Genomic DNA, 24,903 nt, shown 5'->3' on the forward strand with positions numbered 1-24,903 from the left:
ATAAATTTAAAACAAACCTGTCACCTCCCTACAAGACCATAAAGTAAGTCCTGGTCCTGTTAGGGAGGTGACAAGGAGCTGTGTGATATATGCTTTATACTCACCTGCTCCGGGGTTCCTGCATTGTTTGCCACTGAAGTCACACAGTGAACTGAAATCTCTTTTCAGACTGCCGTGTGTGCGCTCTCCTATAGCTGTCTATGGGAGAGCGCACAGACAGAAACCTGAAATGAGTCTGATATTTGTGTGCCGCATTGACGTCAGTAGCAGGAACCAGGGAGTGAGTGTGTATAAAAAAAATTACCTGGCTCTGTGTCACATGTAGAGATGAGCGAGCACCAAAATGCTTGGGTGCTCATTGCTCGAGTGGAACTTTCCGTAATGCTCGAGAGCTCGTTTTAAGTAACGAACCCCATTGAAGTCAATGGGCGACTCGAGCATTTTTGTATGGGACAGATGCTCTGCATAGCTGATGACTTGTCAAACACCAGAAAACATCAGAAAGCCATGGAAACACCACAGAAACGGATAGGGAAGGGCAGGGGCAGCATGCATGGCTGCATCTGAGGCTCCCAGGTCCCACTAAAGCCAAAATAAGGGTAAGAGTCTGGCATCACCCCCTTAACAATTTACTTCGGACAAACCCTAATAGCAAGGCACACGCGCTGGCACATCTTAGCTAAGCACCACACTACCTGCAACCAAGGACAATCACTGCCTGTGGGTGATCTCGCTGCCTCTTCTACTGGGTTACATGCTGGCATTGCTGTCCAACCCCCCCTCCCTGCTCGACCTTCCGTCCACAGTGCGCACAAAAATTTCCTGCGCAGCGTTCAGCTGCCCTCATGCCACACGCTGGCTTCATAGCCACACCACCCTCATGTCTATTTATATGTGCGTATTGGATGAGGAGGAACTGGAGGCACACACTGCAGAGGGTTGGCAAGGCCAGACAGCGACCCTCTTTGAAAGTGTGGGCAATAGCCCACAATGCTGTTGAGAATTGATGATAGCTTGACATACGATCAACATTTCAATCCCGCGCCACCTCCGTCACAAAATTGTCAGGAGCCGCAAACGTGGGCATAAAGGGGACACAGGTGCCACCACTTCTACACATCTCCACAATGCAGCAATACTGGTTGGGAAGCACGCAAGCGGGCCCAGGGTCAGGTTGGTCCCAGCCTCCACCTTGTGTGACCCAAGGTGCCGTGAGTTACATAGCAACGGGAAATCTGTGTCCTGACACAATTCATTCTATGTAGGTGTCAGATAGCTCAACACCGCAAGTCTTTGAGTTCCTTGGGCTCGCCTATGGCAGAGTTTCACGCCGCCAAGGACCTTGGCCCACATTTCTACCCCACTCAGTTAGTGTATTTGTGCCAGATCAGTACAACACAGCAATGGGAAGTCTTTGTGCACCCACAGCATAGGCGAGCCCAAGGAACTTAAAGATGGTATTACACATAAAGAAATCAGAGTGCCCAAGCATGGCAGAGTTTCACCCCACTAAGGACCTTGGTCCACATTTCTACTCTTGTCAGTCAGTGTGTTTGTGCCATATCGGTAAAACACCGCTATGGGAAGTCTTTGTGCACCCACAGCATAGGTGAGCCCAAGGAACCTAAAGATGGTATTACACATAAAGAAATCAGAGCGCCCAAACATGGCAGTTTCACCCGACCAAGGACCTTGGCCTCGGCTCACACCCTCATTAATCGTGGGCATAAAGCGGACTCGGAATGCTTGTGCAGCCGTGAACGTTCCATTAACGCAGTAACGCTTCTTTTGTTTGGCCCAAACCAGTGTCTCAGATAACTGTGGTAACACAAGAGAAAATACATGTTGCCCAACGCTGATCCCCAGACCCCAAGCAGGAGGAGGAGGTGGCTTAATAAGGTCGAGAAACCAAGACCGAGGTAGGAACCACAATACTCTGTGTAGGAAGTTCGTGAGCTGGCCTTGGGTCAGGCTGGGTCCCAGCCTCCACCTTGTGTGACCCAAGGTGCTGTGAGTTAAATAGCTATGGGAAATCCATGGGTCCCCACACACTTCATTCTGTGTAGCTGTCAGATAGCTCAACACTGCAATGGGAAGTCTTTGAGTTCCTTGGGCTCGCCTATGCTGTCGGTGCGCAAAGATGATATTACACAAGAAGCAATCCAAGTGCCCAAACATGGCAGAGTTTCACCCCGCCAAGCACCTCAGCCATGGCACACATTTCTGTAGTAACGGTATAGGCAGACCCCAGTAGCATTTCTGTAGCAAAAGTATGGGCAGACCCCTGTAACATTTCTGTAGCAAGAGTGTAGGCGAACCCCTGAAATATTTCTGTAGCAAAAGTATAGGCAAACCCCTCAAACCATTCAGTAGAAGCTGCATAGGCGGACCCCAGTAACATTTCTGTAGCAAAGTTATAGGCAGACCCCTGTAACATTTCTGTAGCAAAAGTATTGGCGGACCCCAGTAACATTTCCGTAGCAAAAGTATTGGCAGACCCCAGTAACATTTCTATAGCAAACGTATAGGCAGACCACAGAAACATTGGTATACCAAGAGTATAGGTGGAACTCCAGTAAGATTTATGTAGCAAAAGTATATGCAGACCCCTGTAACATTTCTGTAGCAAGAGTGTAGGCAAACTGCTAAAACATTGGTGTACCAAGAGTATAGGCAAACCCCTAAAAAAATGTGGTTACCAAGAGTGTAGGCGAAGGCCGGAAAAATGAGTTAGATAACAGTATAGGCAAGGGCCAGAAAAATTGGTGTACCAAGAGTACAAGTGCACCCCTGAAAAATTGCTCAACCGCGAGGGCAGGAGAAACCCATAAACATTTTTTAAAGATACAGCTCGCTGTTACTTAATTTGTAACAGAGCCTGGAGGCAGCCCTGTGAAAAAACTTGGTGTCTGTTAAAGTATCAATCCTTTTGAAACGTTGAAAAATTGTAAAACACTTTTAAACAAAACCTTTTGGGCTGCAGAAAAGTTGGCCGTTCAGCGTGATGACATTCTGTTTTAGGAGGAGGAATAATAATATCCGAGAGTGATTGACAAAGCTAATTCCCCCTTTTTTGTGTTAGAGGATGCAATTACCTCCTGTTGCAGCAAAAAGAATCATTAGGTTCCACTGCTTTCCGCCGGTGGAGAAGAGAAGTCTGGGGGAAATCCAGCTTTTGTTCATCTTTATGAGTGTAAGCATGTTGGCAATGGCAGTTGACAGGCGGGTATACTTATCTGTGATGATTCCCGTGATGATTCCCCCAGCTGCACTAAACACCCTCTGACAAGACGCTAGCGGCAGGGCAAGCCAGCACCTCCAGGGCATACAGCGCAAGTTCGTGCCACGTGTCCAGCTTTGACACCCAATAGTTGTATGGACCTGAGGCATCAGGGAGGATGGTGGTACGATCGGCTATGTACTCCCTCACCATCTTTTTACAGTGCTCCCTCCAACTCAGCCTTGACTGGGGAGTGGTGACACAGTCTTGCTGGGGAGCCATAAAGCTGGCAAAGGCCTTGGAGAGTGTTCCCCTGCCTGCACTGAACATGCTGTCTGATCTCCGCGCCTCCCCTGCTACTTGGCCCTCAGAACTGCGCCTTCTGTACTATCAGTTTTTCCACCGGGGCCCTGTGGTATAGCATCACTCTCGAACCCCTTTCCTCTTCGGGAATGAGAGTGGAAAGGTTCTCCTTATACCATGGGTCGAGAAGGGTGTACACGCAGTAATCCATAGTGGCCAGAATGCGTCTAACGCGAGAGTCACGAGAAAGGAAGCCTAACATAAAGTTAGCAATGTGTGCCAGTACGCAAGACCTCCTACCCCTCCTCCTTCCTCCCTCCTCCCTCCTCACTCGGTCCTCCTCCTAGGTCCTCCTCCTCCAGGGTCCTCAGGGTGGCAGCCTCCGTGGTGGACTTGAGGAAATGTGCGCAGACGCGGCGCACCTTGCCGAGCAGGTCAGATAAGTGCGGGTAGTATTTCAGAAGCTGCTGAACCACCAGATTGAAGACGTGGGCCAGGCATGGCACATGTGTGAGGCTGCCGAGCTGCAGAGCCGCCACCAGGTTATGGCCGTTGTCACACACGACCATGCCCGGTTGGAGGCGAAAGTCAGAGATCGGTCTGCTCTGTCAGACCCTGAAACAGTTCGGGGGCCGTCTGCCTCTTGTCACCTAGGCTGAGTAGTTTCAGCACGGCCTGCTGACACTTGCCCACCGCTGTGCTTCCGCGCCGCGCACACCGACTGCTGGCGACGCGCTGCTCACATTTCTTAGTTGAGAGGTAGAGGTTGCGTAAGAGGAGGAGGAGGGGGAGGGTTTAGAGTAGGGGGCATAGACCGCCGCAGATACCAGAACCGAGGAAGGACCCGCAATTCTGGGTGTGGGTAGGACGTGTGCAGTCCCAGGCTCTGACTCAGTCCCAGCCTCCACCAAATTCACCCAATGTGCTGTCAGGGAGATATAGTGGCCCTGCCGGCCAGTACTTATCCACGTGTCCGTCGTTAAGTAAACCTTCCCAGTAACCGCATTGGTGAGGGCACGATTGATGTTGAGGGAGACATGCTGGTGTAGGGCTGGGACAGCACACCGGGAAAATAAGTGGCGACTGGGAACCGAGTAGCGTGGGACCGCCACCATCATGTTTTTGAAAGTCTCCGTTTCCACAAGCCTGTACGGCAGCATCTCCAGGCTGATCAATTTGGCAATGTGCACGTTTAAAGCTTGAGCATGCGGGTGCGTAGCGGCGTATCTGCGCTTTCGCTCCAATGCTTGTGCTAGTGACAGCTGGACGCTGGGCTGAGAGACATTGCTGGATGGGGTCGAGGACAGCGGAGGCGAGGGTGTGGGTGCAGGCCGGGAGGCACTCGTGCCTGTGTCCTGAGAGGGGGGTTGGATCTCAGTGGCAGGTTGGGGCACAAGGAGAGAGGCAGTGGTGCAACCCGGAGGCGGTGAACAGCCGTCGTCCAACCTTGTGGGATGCTTGGCCATCATATGCCTGCGCATGCTGCTGGTGGTGAGGCTGGTAGTGGTGGCTCCCCGGCTAATCTTAGCGCAACACAGGTTGCACACCACTGTTCATCGGTCATCCGCGCTCTCACTGAAAACATCCACACCTTTGAACACCTAGGCCTCTGCACAGTGGCTTGGCGCAAGGGGGTGCTTTGGGAAACAGTTGGGGGAGTCTTCACTCTGGCCCTGCCTCTACCCCTGGCCACCCCACTTCCACTTCCAACCTGTCCTGCTGCTGCACTTGCCTCCCCCTCTGAAGACCTGTCCTCAGTTGGCTTAGCAAACCAGGTGGGGTCAGTCACCTCATCGTCCAGCGACTCTTCCTCCAAATCCTCTGTGCGCTCCTCCCTCGGAGTTACTGCCCTTACTACTACCTCACTGATAGACAACTGTGTCTCATCATCATCGTCCTCCTCACCCATTGAAAGCTCTTGAGACAGTTGCCGTAAGTCCCCAGCCTCATCATCCGGACCCCGGGAACTTTCCAAAGGTTGGGCATCGGTCACGACAAACTCCTCAGGTGAGAGAGGAACCGTTTTTCCCAATCAAGGCAGGGACCCGAAAACAGTTCCTGGGAGTCTGCCTGCTCATCAGAATGTGTCATTTTCATGGAGTGAGGAGGCTGGGAGGAAGGAGGAGCAGCAGCGAGAGGATTCAGAGTTGCAGCAGTGGACGACGTAGAAGACTGGGTGGATGATACATTGCTGGTTGCATTTTCTGCCATCCACGACAGGACCTGCTCATACAGCTCTGTTTGTAATAAAGGTCTACCACGTGGACCCATGAATTGTGATATGAAGCTGGGGACCCCAGAAACTTGCCTCTCTCCTAATCCCGCATAAGCCGGCTGTGATTTACCTGGACCAGGAACTCGGCCTGTGCCCACACCCTCACTTGGACCTCCGCGTCCTCGCCTGTGTCCACATCCACGTCCTCTAGCCCTACCCCTACCCCTCAGCATGGTGGATTACGAATAGAGCAGACACAGAGCAGTGTAAATAATTATGGAATTATTTGCGTACACTTTCACGGTGACAGCGGTATTGTAACAGTAACTCCAGGCAGAAACAAAGAATACGGAACGCTGCAAACAGGCCTAGCTGTGCAATAGGGATGCCCTGCAACTCCCAGCAGAACACCCAGTAAATTTCAGACGGTCAGAGGTACCCCAACAGCCCAACGAACGAGCTTTTTATAGAATACAGGCTATATAGCATGTATATGACTTTCCCTCTATCAGTGACTGTGGCCGTACGCTGTGCGTGAAGTTCACTGCAGACACAGACCTGTGTAAGAAATTATGGAAGTATTGACAGACAGTTAGAGGCTGACAGCGGTATTGTAACGCAAACTGCAGGCAGAAAAAAATTATATGGAAGGCTGCAAAAAGGTCTGACTGATCAATAGTGATGCACTACAACTCTCACCAGACAACCTGTAAAATGCAGATGGTCAGAGGTAGCCCTAAGAAGGACTGTTGGGGTTCTTGTAGACAGGATCCTACACTACCATTGTTTCTGTATCAGCAGCACTTTCCCTATACTCTGTATTACAGACTGCAGACTTAGAATGCTATAGCTGTAATAGCCTGCACAGCCCGAGATGAAAAAAAAAAATTTTGGTGCAAAACTGCTACCAGCCAGCCACAACAGTAATGCACACGGTCAGATGTGGCCCTAAGAAGGACCGTTGGGTTCTTGTAGACAGGATCCTACACTAACACTCTCCCTATAGCAGCAGCAGCACTTTCCCTATGCTCTCCCAGTGTGTGTCTGAGGCGAGCCGTGGGTGGGACCGCTTTAAGTACTCTGCGGTCACTTGATCTCACCAGCCACTCATTGCAGGGTGGGGGGATAGGGCTGGCACGTCACAGGAGGAAGTGGTAATGCCTTCCCTGCATGTCTATTGGCTAGAAAATGGTGCTAAACATGCAGGGAAGGAAATGGAATTGACCTGAGTACCGCGTGGTGCTCGTCTCGAGTAACAAGCATCTTGAACACCCTAATGCTCGAACAAGCATCAAGCTCGGACGAGTGTGCTCGCTTATCTCTAATCAGCACTGTATAGCAATACAGAACTCATTGCACACAGTCTGTTTTTGGATTTAAGGGGACGTTAAATACCCTGAGTTGTAAATAGAGATGAACGAGCGTACTCGTCCGAGCTCGTCCGAGTATTAGGGTGTTCGAGATGCTTGTTACTCGAGACGAGCACCACGCGATGTTCGAGTTACTTTCACTTTCATCTCTGAGACATTAGCGCGCTTTTCTGGCCAATAGAAAGACATGGAAGGCATTGCAACTTCCTCCTATGATGTTCCAGCCCTATACCACCCCTCTGCAGTGAGTGGCTAGGGAGATCAGGTGACACACGAGTATTAAAATCTGCCCCGCCCGCGGCTCGCCACAGATGCATTCTGACATAGATCAGGGACAGTACTGCTGCTGCTATAGGGAGAGCGCTAGGAGTTATATTAGGCTTGAAGAACCCCAACGGTCCTTCTTAGGACCACATCTGACCGTGTGCAGTACTGTTGAGGCTGCTTTTAGCAGTGGTGCACAATTTTTTTTTTGTATATCGGGCGTGCAGAGCATTGCGTCCTCAGTCTGCAGTCATTGCACAGAGTATAGGGCCAGTACTGGTGAGGTCGGGAAAGAGATATACAGGCTATATAGGCAGTGGGCTTTTTCAATAAAATAGGGGAAAAATACTAACTTTGGGCTGCCTGTGACCGTGTACAGTTTACTGCGTGTCTGCTGGCGGTAGTAGTACTAATTAATACGCAGCTAAGCGTTACAGCAGTCTTGCGCAAAATTGTTTCCTGCCTCTGCTGTCTCCATTACATCACCGCCGTCATCCCGGCAGAGGGAAACAGTATACATAATATTATACGCTGCCTACAGTATCTGTCTGCTGGGAGTAGTAGTCATAATTAATATGCAGCTAAGCATTACAGCAGGCTTGCGCAAAATTGCTTCCTGCCTCTACTGTCTCTGTTACATCACCGCCGTCATCCAGCCAGAGGGAAAGAGTATACATAATATTATACGCTGCCTACAGTATCTGTCGGCTGGGGGTAGAAGTCCTAATTAATACGCAGCTAAGCATTACAGCAGGCTTGCGCAAAATTGCTTCCTGCCTCTACTGTCTCTGTTACATCACCGCCGTCATCCAGGCAGAGGGAAACAGTATACATAATATTATACGCTGCCTACAGTATCTGTCGGCTGGGGGTAGAAGTCCTAATTAATACGCAGCTAAGCGTTACAGGAGGCGTGCGCAAAATTGTTTCCTGCCTCTGCTGTCTCCGTTACATCACCGCCGTCATCCCGGCAGAGGGAAACAGTATACATAATATGATACGCTGCCTACAGTATCTGTCTGCTGGGAGTAGTAGTCATAATTAATATGCAGCTAAGCATTACAGCAGGCTTGCGCAAAATTGCTTCCTGCCTCTACTGTCTCCGTTACATCACCGCCGTCATCCCGGCAGAGGGAAACAGTATACATAATATTATACGCTGCCTACAGTATCTGTCTGCTGGGAGTAGTAGTCATAATTAATATGCAGCTAAGCATTACAGCAGGCTTGCACAAAATTGCTTCCTGCCTCTACTGTCTCCGTTACATCACCGCCGTCATCCCGGCAGAGGGAAACAGTATGCATAATATTATACGCTGCCTACAGTATCTGTCTGCTGGGGGTAGAAGTCCTAATTAATACGCAGCTAAGCGTTACAGGAGGCGTGCGCAAAATTGTTTCCTGCCTCTGCTGTCTCCGTTACATCATCGCCGTCATCCCGGAAGAGGGAATCAGTATACATAATATTATACGCTGCCTACAGTATCTGTCTGCTGGGGGTAGAAGTCCTAATTAATACGCAGCTAAGAGTTACAGCAGCCTTGCGCACAATTGTTTCCTGCCTCTGCTGTCTCCGTTACATCACCGCCGTCATCCCGGCAGAGGGAATCAGTATACATAATATTATACGCTGCCTACAGTATCTGTCTGATGGGGGTAGAAGTCTTAATTAATACGCAGCTAAGCGTTACAGCAGCCTTGCGCAAAATTGCTTCCTGCCTCTGCTGTCTCCGTTACATCACCGCCGTCATCCAGCCAGAGGGAAAGAGTATACATAATATTATACACTGCCTACAGTATTTGTCGGCTTGGGGTAGAAGTCCTAATTAATACGCAGCTAAGCGTTACAGCAGGCGTGTGCAAAATTGTTTCCTGCCTCTGCTGACTCCGTTACGTCACCGCCGTCATCCCGGCAGAGGGAAACAGTATACATAATATTATACGCTGCCTACAGTATCTGTCGGCTGGGGGTAGAAGTCCTAATTAATACGCAGCTAAGCGTTACAGGAGGCGTGCGCAAAATTGTTTCCTGCCTCTGCTGTCTCCGTTACGTCACCGCCGTCATCCCGGCAGAGGGAATCAGTATACATAATATTATACGCTGCCTACAGTATCTGTCTGCTGGGGGTAGAAGTCCTAATTAATACGCAGCTAAGCGTTACAGCAGCCTTGCGCAAAATTGTTTCCTGCCTCTGCTGTCTCCGTTACGTCACCGCCGTCATCCCGGCAGAGGGAATCAGTATACATAATATTATACGCTGCCTACAGTATCTGTCTGCTGGGGGTAGAAGTCCTAATTAATACGCAGCTAAGCGTTACAGCAGCCTTGCGCAAAATTGTTTCCAGTCTCTGCTGTCTCCGTTACATCACCGCCGTCATCCCGGCAGAGGGAAACAGTATGCATAATATTATACGCTGCCTACAGTATCTGTCTGCTGGGGGTAGAAGTCCTAATTAATACGCAGCTAAGCGTTACAGGAGGCGTGCGCAAAATTGTTTCCTGCCTCTGCTGTCTCCGTTACATCATCGCCGTCATCCCGGAAGAGGGAATCAGTATACATAATATTATACGCTGCCTACAGTATCTGTCTGCTGGGGGTAGAAGTCCTAATTAATACGCAGCTAAGAGTTACAGCAGCCTTGCGCACAATTGTTTCCTGCCTCTGCTGTCTCCGTTACATCACCGCCGTCATCCCGGCAGAGGGAATCAGTATACATAATATTATACGCTGCCTACAGTATCTGTCTGATGGGGGTAGAAGTCTTAATTAATACGCAGCTAAGCGTTACAGCAGCCTTGCGCAAAATTGCTTCCTGCCTCTGCTGTCTCCGTTACATCACCGCCGTCATCCAGCCAGAGGGAAAGAGTATACATAATATTATACACTGCCTACAGTATTTGTCGGCTTGGGGTAGAAGTCCTAATTAATACGCAGCTAAGCGTTACAGCAGGCGTGTGCAAAATTGTTTCCTGCCTCTGCTGACTCCGTTACGTCACCGCCGTCATCCCGGCAGAGGGAAACAGTATACATAATATTATACGCTGCCTACAGTATCTGTCGGCTGGGGGTAGAAGTCCTAATTAATACGCAGCTAAGCGTTACAGGAGGCGTGCGCAAAATTGTTTCCTGCCTCTGCTGTCTCCGTTACGTCACCGCCGTCATCCCGGCAGAGGGAATCAGTATACATAATATTATACGCTGCCTACAGTATCTGTCTGCTGGGGGTAGAAGTCCTAATTAATACGCAGCTAAGCGTTACAGCAGCCTTGCGCAAAATTGTTTCCTGCCTCTGCTGTCTCCGTTACGTCACCGCCGTCATCCCGGCAGAGGGAATCAGTATACATAATATTATACGCTGCCTACAGTATCTGTCTGCTGGGGGTAGAAGTCCTAATTAATACGCAGCTAAGCGTTACAGCAGCCTTGCGCAAAATTGTTTCCAGTCTCTGCTGTCTCCGTTACATCACCGCCGTCATCCCGGCAGAGGGAATCAGTATACATAATATTATACGCTGCCTACAGTATCTGTCTGCTGGGGGTAGAAGTCCTAATTAATATGCAGCTAAGTGTTACAGCAGGCGTGCGCAAAATTGTTTCCTGCCTCTGCTGTCTCCGTTACATCACCGCCGTCATCCCGGCAGAGAGAAACAGTATACATAATATTATACGCTGCCTACAGTATCTGTCTGCTGGGGGTAGTAGTCTTAATTAATATGCAGCTAAGCGTTACAGCAGGCTTGCGCAAAATTGTTTCCTGCCTCTGCTGTCTCCGTTACATCACCGCCGTCATCCCGGCAGAGGGAAACAGTATACATAATATTATACGCTGCCTACAGTATCTGTCTGCTGTATCAGCTCAGCAAAAAAAAAAAATAGAAGCAAAATACTTAAGACCTACTACTGGCCTTTGGCCACTTGACTGCTTCTGAGCTGTGAATTCCACTAGCTCAGTGATACGCACCTTCGTCTCACTACTGGCATGCGCAAAATTGTTTCCTGGCTCTGCTGTGCGGAACGCGAAGTCAACCTCCAACCACAGGCCAATAAGCGGCACATTTAATTACAGCGTTCTATTTCTGCGCTACTCGTAATACATCATGCTGAGGGGTAGGGGTAGGCCTAGAGGACGTGGACGCGGGCGAGGATGCAGAGGCCCAAGTCAGGGTGTGGGCACAGGCCGAGCTCCTGATCCAGGTGTATCGCAGCTGACTGCTGCGGGATTAGGAGAGAGGCAAGTTTCAGGGGTCCCCAGATGCATCTCACAATTAATGGGTCCACGCGGTAGAACTTTATTAGAAAATGAGCAGTGTGAGCAGGTCCTGTTGTGGATGGCAGAAAGTGCATCCAGCAATCTATCGACCACCCAGACTTCTACGCCGTCCACTGCTGCAACTCTGAATCCTCTGGCTGCTGCTCCTCCTTCCTCCCAGCCTCCTCACTCCATTACAATGACACATTCTGAGGAGCAGGCAGACTCCCAGGAACTGTTCTCGGGCCCCTGCCCAGAATGGGCAGCAATGGTTCCTCTCCCACCTGAGGAGTTTGTCGTGAGCAATGCCCAACCTTTGGAAAGTTCCCAGGGTCCGGGGGATGAGGCTGAGGACTTCCGGCAACTGTCTCAAGAGCTTTCAGTGGGTGAGGAGGACGATGACGATGAGACACAGTTGTCTATCAGTAAGGTAATAATAAGGGCAGTAAGTACGAGGGAGGAGCGCACAGAGGATTCGGAGGAAGAGCAGCTGGACGATGAGGTGACTGACCCAACCTGGTTTGCTAAGCCAACTGAGGACAGGTCTTCAGAGGGGGAGGCAAGTGCAGCAGCAGGGCAGGTTGGAAGAGGCAGTGCGGTGGCCAGGGGTAGAGGCAGGGCCAGACCAAATAATCCACCAACTGTTTCCCAAAGCGCCCCCTCGCGCCATGCCACCCTGCAGAGGCTGAGGAGCTCAAAGGTCTGGCAGTTTTTCACTGAGAGTGCAGACGACCGACGAACTGTGGTGTGCAAGGTTTGTCGCGCCAAGATCAGCCATGGAGCCACCACCACCAGCCTCACCACCACCAGCATGCGCAGACATATGAAGGCCAAGCACCCCACAAGGTGGGACGAAGGCCGTTCACCACCTCCAGTTTGCACCACTGCCTCTCCCCCTGTGCCCCAACCTGCCACTGAGATCCAACCCCCCTCTCAGGACACAGGCACTACCGTCTCCCGGCCTGCACCCACACCCTCACCTCCGCTGTCCTCGGCCCCATCCAGCAATGTCTCTCAGCGCACCGTGCAGCCATCGCTAGCGCAAGTGTTTGAACGCAAGTACGCTGCCACGCACCCGCACGTTCAAGCGTTAAACGTGCACATTGCCAAATTGATCAGCCTGGAGATGCTGCCGTATAGGCTTGTGGAAACGGAGGCTTTCAAAAACATGATGGCGGCGGCGGCCCCGCGCTACTCGGTTCCCAGTTGCCACTACTTTTCCCGATGTGCCGTCCCAGCCCTGCACGACCACGTCTCCCGCAACATTGTACGCGCCCTCACCAACGCGGTTACTGCCAAGGTCCACTTAACAACGGACACGTGGACAAGCACAGGCGGGCAGGGCCACTATATCTCGCTGACGGCACATTGGGTGAATTTAGTGGAGGCTAGGACCGAGTCAGAGCCTGTGACCGCTCACGTCCTACCCACCCCCAGAATTGCAGGCCCCAGCTCGGTGCTGGTATCTGCGGCGGTGTATGCTTCCTCCACTAAACCATCCTCCTCCTCCTCCTACGCAACCTCTGTCTCGCAATCAAGATGTGTCAGCAGCAGCACGTCGCCACCAGTCGGTGGCGTGCGGCGTGGCAGCACAGCGGTGAGCAAGCGCCAGCAGGCCGTGCTGAAACTACTCAGCTTAGGAGAGAAGAGGTACACGGCTCACGAACTGCTGCAGGGTCTGACAGAGCAGACCGACCGCTGGCTTTCGCCACTGAGCCTCCAACCAGGCATAGTCGTGTGTGACAACAGCCGTAACCTGGTGGCGGCTCTGCAGCTCGGCAGCCTCACACACGTGCCATGCCTGGCCCACGTCTTTAATTTGGTGGTTCAGCGCTTTCTGAAAAGCTACCCACGCTTGTCAGACCTTCTTGGAAAGGTGCGCCAGCTCAGCGCACATTTCCGCAAGTCCAAGACGGAAGCTGCCATCCTGCGGACCCTGCAACATCGGTTTAATCTGCCAGTGCACCGACTGCTGTGCGACGTGCCCACACGGTGGAACTCTACGCTCCACATGTTGGCCAGGCTCTATGAGCAGCGTAGAGCTATAGTGGAATACCAACTCCAACATGAGCGGTGTAGTGGGAGTCTGCCTCCTCAATTCTTTACAGAAGAGTGGGCCTGGTTGGCAGACATCTGCCAGGTCCTTGGAAACTTTGAGGAGTCTACCCAGATGGTGAGCGGCGATGCTGCAATCATTAGCATCACCATTCCTCTGCTATGCCTCTTGAGAAGTTCCCTGCAAAGCATAAAGGCAGACGAATTGCGCTCAGAAATGGAGGTGGGGAAAGACAGTATGTCGCTGGATAGTCAGAGCACCCTCATGTCTATATCTCAGCGCGTTGAGGTGGAGGAGGAGGGGGAGCAGCATGAGGAGGAGGGGGAAGAGACAGCTTGGCCCACTGCTGAGGGTACCCATGCTGCTTGCCTGTCATCCTTTCAGCGTGTATGGCCTAAGGAGGAGGAGGAGGATCCTGAAAGTGATCTTCCTAGTGAGGACAGCCATGTGTTGCGTACAGGTACCCTGGCACACATGGCTGACTTCATGTTAGGATGCCTTTCTCGTGACCCTCGCGTTACACGCATTCTGGCCACTACGGATTACTGGGTGTACACACTGCTCGACCCACGGTATAAGGGGAACCTTTCCACTCTCATACCCGAAGAGGAAAGGGGTTTGAGAGTGATGCTATACCACAGGACCCTGGTGGACAAACTGATGGTAAAATTCTCATCCAACAGCGCTAGTGGCAGAAGGCGCAGTTCCGAGGGCCAGGTAGCAGGGGAGGCGCGGAGATCAGGCAGCATGTACAGCACAGGCAGGGGAACACTATCCAAGGCCTTTGCCAGCTTTATGGCTCCCCAGCAAGACTGTGTCATTGCTCCCCAGTCAAGGCTGAGTCGGCGGGAGCACTGTAAAAGGATGGTGAGGGAGTACGTAGCCGATCGCACGACCGTCCCCCGTGATGCCTCTGCCACCTACAACTACTGGGTGTCGAAGCTGGACACGTGGCCTGAACTCGCGCTGTATGCCCTGGAGGTGCTTGTTTGTCCTGCGGCTAGCGTCTTGTCAGAGAGGGTGTTTAGTGCAGCTGGGGGAATAATCACGGATAAGCGTACTCGCCTGTCAACCGACAGTGCCGACAGGCTTACAATCATAAAGATGAACAAAGCCTGAATTTCCCCAGAGTCCTCTTCTCCACCAGCGGACAGCAGCGATACCTAAACAATATGTAGGCTGCACCCGCGGATGGAAGCATCGTTCTCTATCACCATCAAAAACTGGGACCTTTTAGCTTCATCAATCTGTGTATTATATATATCCTCCTCCTGCTCCTCCTCCTGAAACCTCACGTAATCACGCCGAACGGGCAATTTTTCTTAGGTCCACAAGGCTAAGTCATATAACTTTTGTAAACAATGTTTATACGTTTCAATTCTCAATTCAATAAAGCATTGAAACTTGCACCTGAACCAATTTTTATTTTAACTGGGCTGACTACAGGCCTAGTTACAAATTAAACAACATTAACCAAAGCGATTAATGGGTTTCACCTGCCCTCTTGGTTGGGCATGGGCAATTTTTCTGAGGTACATTTGCACTGTTGGTACACCAATTTTTTGGGGCCCTCGCCAACATTGTTATCCTAGTAATTTTTAGCCCACCTGCATTAAAGCTGACGTTACCTCAGCTGTGCTGCGCACTGCAATGGGATGTATTTATGTACCGCCGGTGGGTTCCAGGGAGCCACCCATGCTGTCGGTCCACACGAAGTTGTAACTGCATGTGTCCACTTCTAAAGAATCCCAGTCTGACTGGGGCATGCAGTGTGGGCCGAAGCCCACCTGCATCAAACCTGACGTTACCTCAGCTGTGATGGGCAATGCAATGGGATTTATTTATGTACCACCGGTGGCTTCCTGGGACCCACCAATGCTGTCGGTCCACACGGAGTTGTAACTGCATGTGTCCACTTCTAAAGAACCCCAGTCTGACTGGGGCATGCAGTGTGGGCTGAAGCCCACCTGCATCAAACCTGATGTTACCTCAGCTGTGATGGGCAATGCAATGGGATGTATTTATGTACCGCTGGTGGCTTCCTGGGACCCACCCATGCTGTCGGTCCACACGGAGTTGTAACTGCATGTGTCCACTTCTAAAGAACCCCAGTCTGACTGGGGCATGCAGTGTGGGCTGAAGCCCACCTGCATCAAACCTGATGTTACCTCAGCTGTGATGGGCAATGCAATGGGATTTATTTATGTACCGCTGGTGGCTTCCTGGGACCCACCCATGCTGTCGGTCCACACGGAGTTGTAACTGCATGTGTCCACTTCTAAAGAACCCCAGTCTGACTGGGGCATGCAGTGTGGGCCGAAGCCCACCTGCATCAAACCTGACGTTACCTCAGCTGTGATGGGCAATGCAATGGGATTTATTTATGTACCGCTGGTGGGTTCCAGGGAGCCACCCATGATGTCGGTCCACACGGAGTTGTAACTGCATGTGTCCACTTCTAAAGAACCACAGTCTGACTGCGGCATGCAGTGTGGGCCGAAGCCCACCTGCATCAAACCTCACGTTACCTCAGCTGTGATGGGCAATGCAATGGGATTTATTTATGTACCGCCAGTGGCTTCCTGGGACCCACCCATGCTGTCGGTCCACACAGAGTTGTAACTGCATGTGTCCACTTCTAAAGAACCCCAGTCGGGCTTCGGCTCACACTGCATGCCCCAGTCAACCTGCATCAAACCTGACGTTACCTCAGCTGTGATGGGCAATGCAATGGGATTTATTTATGTATCGCCGGTGGCTTCCTGGGACCCACCCATGCTGTCGGTCCACACAGAGTTGTAACTGCATGTGTCCACTTCTAAAGAACCCCAGTCTGACTGGGGCATGCAGTGTGGGCCGAAGCCCACCTGCATCAAACCTGACGTTACCTCAGCTGTGATGGGCAATGCAATGGGATTGATTTATGTACCGCCAGTGGCTACCTGGGACCCACCCATGCTGTCGGTCCACACAGAGTTGTCACTGCATGTGTCCACTTCTAAAGAACCCCAGTCTGACTGGGGCATGCAGTGTGGGCCGAAGCCCACCTGCATCAAACCTGACGTTACCTCAGCTGTGATGGGCAATGCAATGGGATTTATTTATTTACCGCCGGTGGCTTCCTGGGACCCACCCATGCTGTCGGTCCACACGGAGTTGTAACTGCATGTGTCCACTTCTAAAGAACTCCAGTCTGACTGGGGCATGCAGTGTGGGCCGAAGCCCACCTGCATCAAACCTGACATTACCTCAGCTGTGATGGGCAATGCAATGGCATATATTTATGTACTGCCGGTGGGTTCCAGGGAGCCACCCATGCTGTCGGTCCACACGGAGTTGTAACTGCATGTGTCCACTTCTAAAGAACCCCAGTCTGGCTGGGGCATGCAGTGTGGGCCGAAGCCCACCTGCATCAAACCTGACGTTACCTCAGCTGTGATGGGCAATGCAATGGGATATATTTGTGTATCACCGGTGGCTTCCTGGGAGCCACCCATGCTCTGGGTCCACAGGGACTTCACATTAGGGATTTGTACCTGCCAGTGTCTATGTATTAAAAACCCCGGTCAGACTGGGGCATGCAGTGTGGGCCGAAGCCCACCTGCATTAAACCTGATGTTACCTCAGCTGTGCTGGGCACTGCAATGGGATACATTTATGTATAGCCGGTGAGTTCCAGGGAGCCACCCATGCTGTGGCTGCACACGGAATTCCCATTGCGGAATTGTACCTGCCTGTGACTATTTATAAAAAACCCCGGTCTGACTGGGGCATGCAGACACCTTGACAGAATGAATAGTGTGTGGCACATGGGTTCCCCATTGCTTTGCCCACATTTGCAGCTCTTGATGGAGGTGGCACAGGATTGGATTTCTCATTGCTTCTGTACAGCATTATGGGCTATCGCCTTGCCCCTTTTAAAGAGGGTCGCTGCCTGGCCATGCCAATCCTCTGCAGTGTGTGCCTGCGGTTCCTCCTCATGGCAGACGCACTTATAAATAGACATGAGGGTGGTGTGGCTATGAGGCCAGCGTGTGGTATGAGGGCAGCTGAAGGCTGCGCAGGGACACTTTGGTGTGCGTTGTGGACACTGGGTCGTGCGGGGGGGGGTTGGGCAGCATGTAACCCAAGAGAAGTGGCAGCGGAGTGTCATGCAGGCAGTGATTGTGCTTTGTTGGAGGTAGTGTGGTGCTTAGCTAAGGTATGCCTTGCTAATGAGGGTTTTTCAGAAGTAAAAATTGTTGGGAGGGGGGGCCCACTCTTGCCGCTATTGTGGCTTAATAGTGGGACCTGGGAACCTGAAATGCAGCCCAACATGTAGCCCCTCGCCTGCCCTATCCGTTGCTGTGTCGTTCCCATCACTTTCTTGAATTGCCCAGATTTTCACAAATGGAAACCTTAGCGAGCATCGGCGAAATACAAAAATGCTTGGGTCGCCCATTGACTTCAATAGGGTTCGTTAGTGGAAACGAACCCTCGAGCATCCCGAAAAGTTCGTCTCGAGTAACGAGCACCCGAGCATTTTGGTGCTTGCTCATCTCTAGTTGTAAACAGCTGGATTGGATTAGGCTGAGAAACGCACGCATCCCTGAGCGTCTGCTATGGGCGGTATGTACAATCTGCTCCCGATCTGTTGCGCAGCGCGGGATCTTGCTTTGGCCACTTAAAATTTCTTCATGTGTCTCACTGTCCTCGTAGTGATCAAAGGAAACGTTATTGATTTAATGAGACTTTCACAGGTTCACTGTATACTTGTAGTGGCAACTTTTGCAACACCTCCTGCTTCAAACCAATCTTTGATTTTAGAATGTGTTGCTGAATTGTGGAGATGGGTAGAAGTACTGGCATCTGAGTCCCCTTTATGCCCACATTTTTGGCTCTTGGCAATTTTGTAACGGGAGTGGCATGGGCATTGAAATTCTGATCAGCACTGTATAGCAAGACAGAACTTATTGTACACTATTTATGGATTTAAGCAGAAGTAAAATACCCTGAGTGGTAAACAGCCGGTTTGGTTTGGGTCTGATAAACGCATGCATCCCTGGGGGTCAGCACTGGTCGGCATTTATTTGCTCTCATTTTACCACAGTTATCCGAGATACTAGATTAGAGCGTTCGCAGGAAGCATAACTGATTTAATGAGACTTTCATAGGTTCACTGTATACCTGTGGTGGCTAATTTTGCGACAAACCAATCTTTGGTTTTAGAATGCGTTGCAGAATTGTGGAGATGGGTAGAAGTACGGGCATCTGAGTCCCATTTATTCCCATCTGTGGCTCCAGACTATATAGTCATGGAGGTGGCACGGGCGTTAATTCTGATCATACGTTAATTTATCATTTATTCTCATCAGCATAGTTAGATATCGCCCACAATTTCAAAGAGGGTCACTGCCAGGCACTTTCAACCCTTTGCAGTGTATGTTTCCTGTTCCTCCTCATCAAATACGCACTTATAAATAGACATAAGGGTGGTGTGGCTATCAAGCGACCATGTGGAATGAGGACAGCTGAACTCTGTGCTGTGAAAAATTTGAATATGCTGTGGACGCAGTCTCTTACCTGCATCCGGGGGGAATTGGACAGCAATGCCAGAATGTAAACCAGGAGAAGAGGCAGATATGTCACCCGCAGGCTGTGATTGGCCTTTGTTCCATCTAGTGTGGTGCTTAGCTAAGATGTTTCAGCGCGTGTGCCTTGCTGATTATGGCCTGGCCCAACGAAATTGTTAGGGGGGGGGGGGGGGGGGGACCATCAGGCACTTGCCCACAATTTGGCTTGATAGTGTAACCTAGGAGCATCAGATGCATCCATGCATTCTGCCCCTGCTGTTCCCTATCTATTTCTGTGGTGTTTCCATCACTTTCTGATGTTTTTAGCTAATTCACACACCCTCCCCTATGCAAAGCACGGGTCAGCTCGAAAAATGTTCAAGTCTCCCATTGACTTCAATGGGGTTCATTACTCGAAACGAGCTCTCGAGCATTCCAAAAAGCTTGACTCGAGCAATGAGCAGCCAAGCATTTTGGTGCTCGCTCATCTCTAGTAACGATCCTTTTAATGCTAGGATTATCTCTGTTATGAAACATTCCGATGTAGCCATAGCTTAGCAATTGATATTCAATATTGGTTCTCTTTCTTTTACTATATCCCTTGCTGCACCATCGTCCTCATTGTGGGGGCTGTCTGCATAATTTGTTTTCTTTTCTATGGAGAGCTGCTTCACCTCCTTCTTGCAGCGCTGCAGGCGCCATTTTCTTTATGGGGTCTGGGCTTAAGACTTGCTTTCTCTCTACTTTTCTTCACTTCCCCAGCTTTTTCCTTGTGCAGTAGGTGAGAATTGGAAGCTTGCTTACCTTGCTCTCACTGCGGGGTAATCTCCCGAACCCGCTGCCTTCATGATCTCCAGTTGCTCTGTGCCTGCGGTCGGCACATCCATCTCTCCTCCTGCATCTTGCACTGGGAAAAACTCTGTTAGTCTCCGTAGCTGCTTCTTTAGCAATCGTTTCCTCTGCATCTTTTCCTCTTCTTTTTCTTTTTGGTAAATCAAAATTCTTCTTTTCTCCTTACTTGTTTGTTGCTTGTAAAGGTTTCTTTCAGTGGAGCTCAGTCTTCTGCTTTTACTGCCACCACCATCCAGGCCACGCCCCCTATTGTTCACATTTCCAGTAGTCCAGTCAGGAAAGAGAGGTAGAATATGTTTAGGGCACCTTTTCTAGCTGCCTCCTCGTGTGGGGTGAGAAGGGGGTCCTAAATAGGGCTGCTCAGTCGTGGATATAAATGCCGAACTGCTCAGCTGCCTCAGACCTTGAGATAGTGCAGCATCCGAGGAGCAAGTTCACAGCTGAGGAGACAGCAGGATAGATAAGGGCCTTGTCATGGGCTTAATCATCTCCTCAAATGGGGGTAGCTCTGGACCAGAACAAGGCACTGCCAGGGGATATCACAGGGTTAGCAATCAGAGGTTGCATGTAGACTATTTGTCACTCATGATGCCACCATTCTGTCCTTTATTACATCTGGGAGATCCGCCACAAAGTAGTCCACACACAGGGTAACTTCTGAACAAGAACCAGGAAAGGTACATTCTGTCTGTTTACTGAATCTCTCGAACATAGATTCAAATAAACAGTCTTTATACAGAAAACAAGTCATAGTGGTGTACCGGGGAGGATTTTTGGGGCATTTACATAATCTACAGTCTAAGTTATCGGTAAGATTTATCTCCCAGCAAATTCTCTCTCCACCGGCAAACACACTCTCTCTATCTGCTTCTTGCTATGAAGTGGCTTATCTATCTCTCAGCCTTCGGCAGAAGCATTGAGGACTCATGGGTTGAATGGGCCCACGCTGAGCATAAGGAGGTTGCACAGCTTCCTCCATGACTTCACACACAGATCAACTTGTCTCTTCCTCTCATGTATCTGAGTTCCAGAACATCCAGAATCTCCTCTCTCTCTCTTGAATCTCCAGCAAACACATATCTAGCCATATCACATGCACACAAATGATACATACATAATGATTAGAGATGAGCAAGTATACTCGCTAAAGGCAATTGCTCGAGCGAGCATTGCCTTTAGCAACTATCTCCCCCGCTCGAGACTGCAGATTTGGGTGCTGGCGCGGGGGAGCGGTGAGTAGCGGCTGTCAGCAGGAGGGAGTGGGGGGGGGGGGGGAAGAGGGAGAGAGAGAGATCTCTCCTCCGTTCCGCCCCGCTCTCCCCCGCAGCTCCATGCCCGCCGCCGGCACCCGAACCTGCAGTCTCGAGCGGGGGAGATACTCGCTAAAGGCAATGCTCGCACAAGCAATTGCTTTTAGCGAGTATACTCGCTCATCTATAATAATGATTCATTTTCCAGACAGGACAGAACATTCCCGACATTAACCCTTTCAGTCCTGCAGATATTCAATATACATAAATCTAATGCACTCTTCAAACAAGACACTGACAAGACAATGACACAAGACAGACATAGAATATTATGGAGAGGCCCCACTAACTCTGGGCCACTACAATAGAACAACTGAATCCATAGCTAGCACCCATGTGCCAGTCTGTGGCTAGGGGCTTCCAGATTTCACAGTCTTGCTGTCGTCACTCGCTGATTGCCATGGTATAACCTGGATATTTTCTACATATAATTATATACGCACAGCTGGTATAGGTTATGCAACTCCCTGTATATAGTAATAAGTACCATGCTAGTATAACCTGGGTATCTCCTGTATATGATGTCACACTTTATATACAATTAAAAAAACACATAAAAACCTGCATGCGGTATCGTTTGAATCAACATGCCATTTTTAATAGGGTATGCAGTTTCTTACAAATGCATGTAGTTTTTAAGCATGACATGCAGTTTTGTGATATATTTTTAATTGTGGTTCAAAAATGCCACAAATACCAATACCAAAAGATGGATGAATATAATATTTAATGTGTTATGAAATATTTCTACAGATGCTGAGGACTGTGTTAAATGCCAAACTGATGAATGGCCAAATGAGAAGAGAGACCGATGCCTGCCCAAAGTCCTGGAATTCATCTCTTACCAGAATGACACAATGGCTTCTGTATTTTCCTGTGTCTCGGTCTTTGGATGTCTTGTGACTGGCTTCATCTTTGGAATATTTATCTTCTACGGGGACACTCCTATTGTTAAAGCTAATAACCGGAACCTGAGTTATCTCCTCCTGGTCTCCATCATCCTCAGCTTCCTCTCTGTCTTCTTGTTTCTTGGTCGTCCCAGTGACGTAACTTGTAGATTACGGGAAACCAGTTTTGGGATTTTTTTCTCAATAGCCGTCTCTTCACTTCTCGCCAAGACTACTATGGTTTGTGCTGCTTTTAAGTCCACCAAGCCTGGAAGCCCCTGGAGAAAATGGTTGAATGTGAAGCTGCCCTATTCCATAGTGCTGTTGTGCTCATCTATTCAAGTTGTCATCTGTGTTATCTGGTTGTCCATTTCTCCCCCATACCAGGACCTGGACACTCTGTCTTATCCTGAGAAGATTATCATTCAGTGTAATGAAGGCTCAGATATCTGCTTCTACTCCATGCTGGGTTATATGGGGCTCCTGGCAGCAGTGAGCTTTGTTCTGGCTTTCACGGTGAGGACATTACCGGACAGTTTTAATGAGGCCAAGTACATCACCTTCAGCATGCTGCTGTTCTGCAGTGTCTGGATCTCCATGATCCCGGCTTATCTGAGCACAAGAGGGAAATATATGGTGGTGGTGGAGATATTTGCAGTAATGGCGTCCAGCGCTGGACTTTTAGGTTGTGTATTTCTCCCTAAATGTTTTATCATTTTGTTCAAATCTGAAATGAATAGAAAAATTGATCTGCTGGGAAAAAGAAGTAATGTTGGCAAAATATTGCCACCTGATAATATACAGTAGTACAGCATGTACGTGGCTCGTCAAACCACCCATTCCCAGGAAAGAGACATATACCAACCCACTTATATCTCGTGAACCTATCCCCGGCTCTATGTAATAGTGCAGGTGGCCCCACCCTTAAAGAGGTTGTCCCGCGCCGAAACGTTTTTTTTTTTTTTTTAAACCCCCCCCCCCCCCCCCCCCCCGTTCAGCGTGAGACAACCCCGATGCAGGGACTTAAAAAAAAAAACAGCACAGCGCTTACCTGAATCCCCGCGCTCCGGTGACTTCTTAACTTACCGGTTGAAGATGGCCACCGGGATCCTCTTCCTCCGTGGACCGCAGCTCTTCTGTGCGGTCCATTGCCGATTCCAGCCTCCTGATTGGCTGGAATCGGCACGTGACGGGGCGGAGCTACACGGAGCTACACGAAGCCCCATTGAGAAGATAAGAAGACCCGGACTGCGCAAGCACGTCTAATTTGGCCATTAGACGGCGAAAATTAGACGGCAACCATGGAGACGAGGACGCCAGCAACGGAACAGGTAAGTGAAAACTTTTTATAACTTCTGTATGGCTCATAATTAATGCACAATGTACATTACAAAGTGCATTATTATGGCCATACAGAAGTGTATAGACCCACTTGCTGCCGCGGGACAACCCCTTTAAGTACAGCTGATCAGTCCACCCACATCTCTGCAGTAGTGAGGGCCCAGCCAATCACTCAATGAGTTTCTCCCGACACTGGAGTTATTAATTTTTCCACACTGGAGCCTGTGCTATTCTCCCCAACACCCTCAATTGTTATTATATTGGCAGCCATCTAAAATTGTACACAGCACACTATTAAAAAGTTTAAAGTCTTTATTGAACAACCACAAGTATGCAACAGGCATATAAAAACGTGTGAAACTACACATGATCAGATGTATTTTCTTTTGAGCGATACAGTAGTCGGAATCTATACACAAACATCATATAATATTCATTATTAGTCAAGCTAATTATATATATAATTAGCTCGACTGTGGCTTTGTGTAGTAGTATGTACCAAGTCCAGCAAGTTAGATCTGGGAATAACAGCCTTCTTGTAATTAAATTTGCTTTAATGATTCCATGTTGTAATTTTTCTGCTCTGCAACAGTCTGTTTTTTGTAAACAGTGTGTTAGGTAGATATGCTGTAAAGCAACACTGATTTCATCACCATAATGTGATATCCATATCCCTCCACCCTTCTGCCACTTTGCTGGCTGCCAGCAAGGGGAAGGAGCATGACAGGGTGGGAGCTAGTGTTCTAATATCCTGCCCTGTCTTGCCCCCTCGCCTTGCTGGTAGCCGGCAAGATGTGGAGAGGGAGAGCAAAGTAGCAGGTTGTTTAGCAGAGCCTCGCAGGTAATTTCATACATAGAACGCTGATACATGCTAGCAAAAGGTATATCAGTAGTCATCAAGTGGTTAAATAAAACAGAAAGAAAACTAAACAGGGAAACAGCAAACACACACTGTATAGAAGTCATTCAAAGTTGCCAGTCCTGCCACTACAAATTATTTGAAGGCCTTACACAGACATCTGCAAACTACAAAAATAGCTGGTGAGTTACTTTAAACTACAATAAAAAGGAAACCTGAATAAAGCAATGGGTAGGAGATATGTCAGTGATGGTAGTGGAGTGGTAGAGGCCAGGCTTATTTGACACCTCAAGTGGCTCCCACTGAAGGAACATGTTCACAATTTTGCAGAATGTGAGGCAAGCCCACTGAAATTGCTTAGAGTTGGTTACATCTGAAGGATGCAGAACAGATCATAGAGTGGATGTCTCAAATACCACCACC

At 49.7% G+C, this 24,903-nt stretch overlaps 1 protein-coding gene across 1 annotated transcript in view; it reads left to right on the forward strand.

The window, feature by feature from the left end:
* The window catches only part of LOC136573460 (vomeronasal type-2 receptor 26-like), a 66,438-nt gene that overhangs the window by 37,938 nt on the left and 3,597 nt on the right, over nt 1-24,903 (forward strand). Inside the window, exon 4 of the mRNA XM_066574750.1 lies at nt 22,147-23,046. Coding sequence (XP_066430847.1) covers nt 22,147-23,046 — 900 coding nt within the window. The remainder of the gene's footprint in view (nt 1-22,146; nt 23,047-24,903) is intronic.

The sequence above is a fragment of the Eleutherodactylus coqui genome, chromosome 7, assembly GCF_035609145.1.
Source record: "Eleutherodactylus coqui strain aEleCoq1 chromosome 7, aEleCoq1.hap1, whole genome shotgun sequence".
NCBI lineage: Eukaryota > Metazoa > Chordata > Amphibia > Anura > Eleutherodactylidae > Eleutherodactylus > Eleutherodactylus coqui.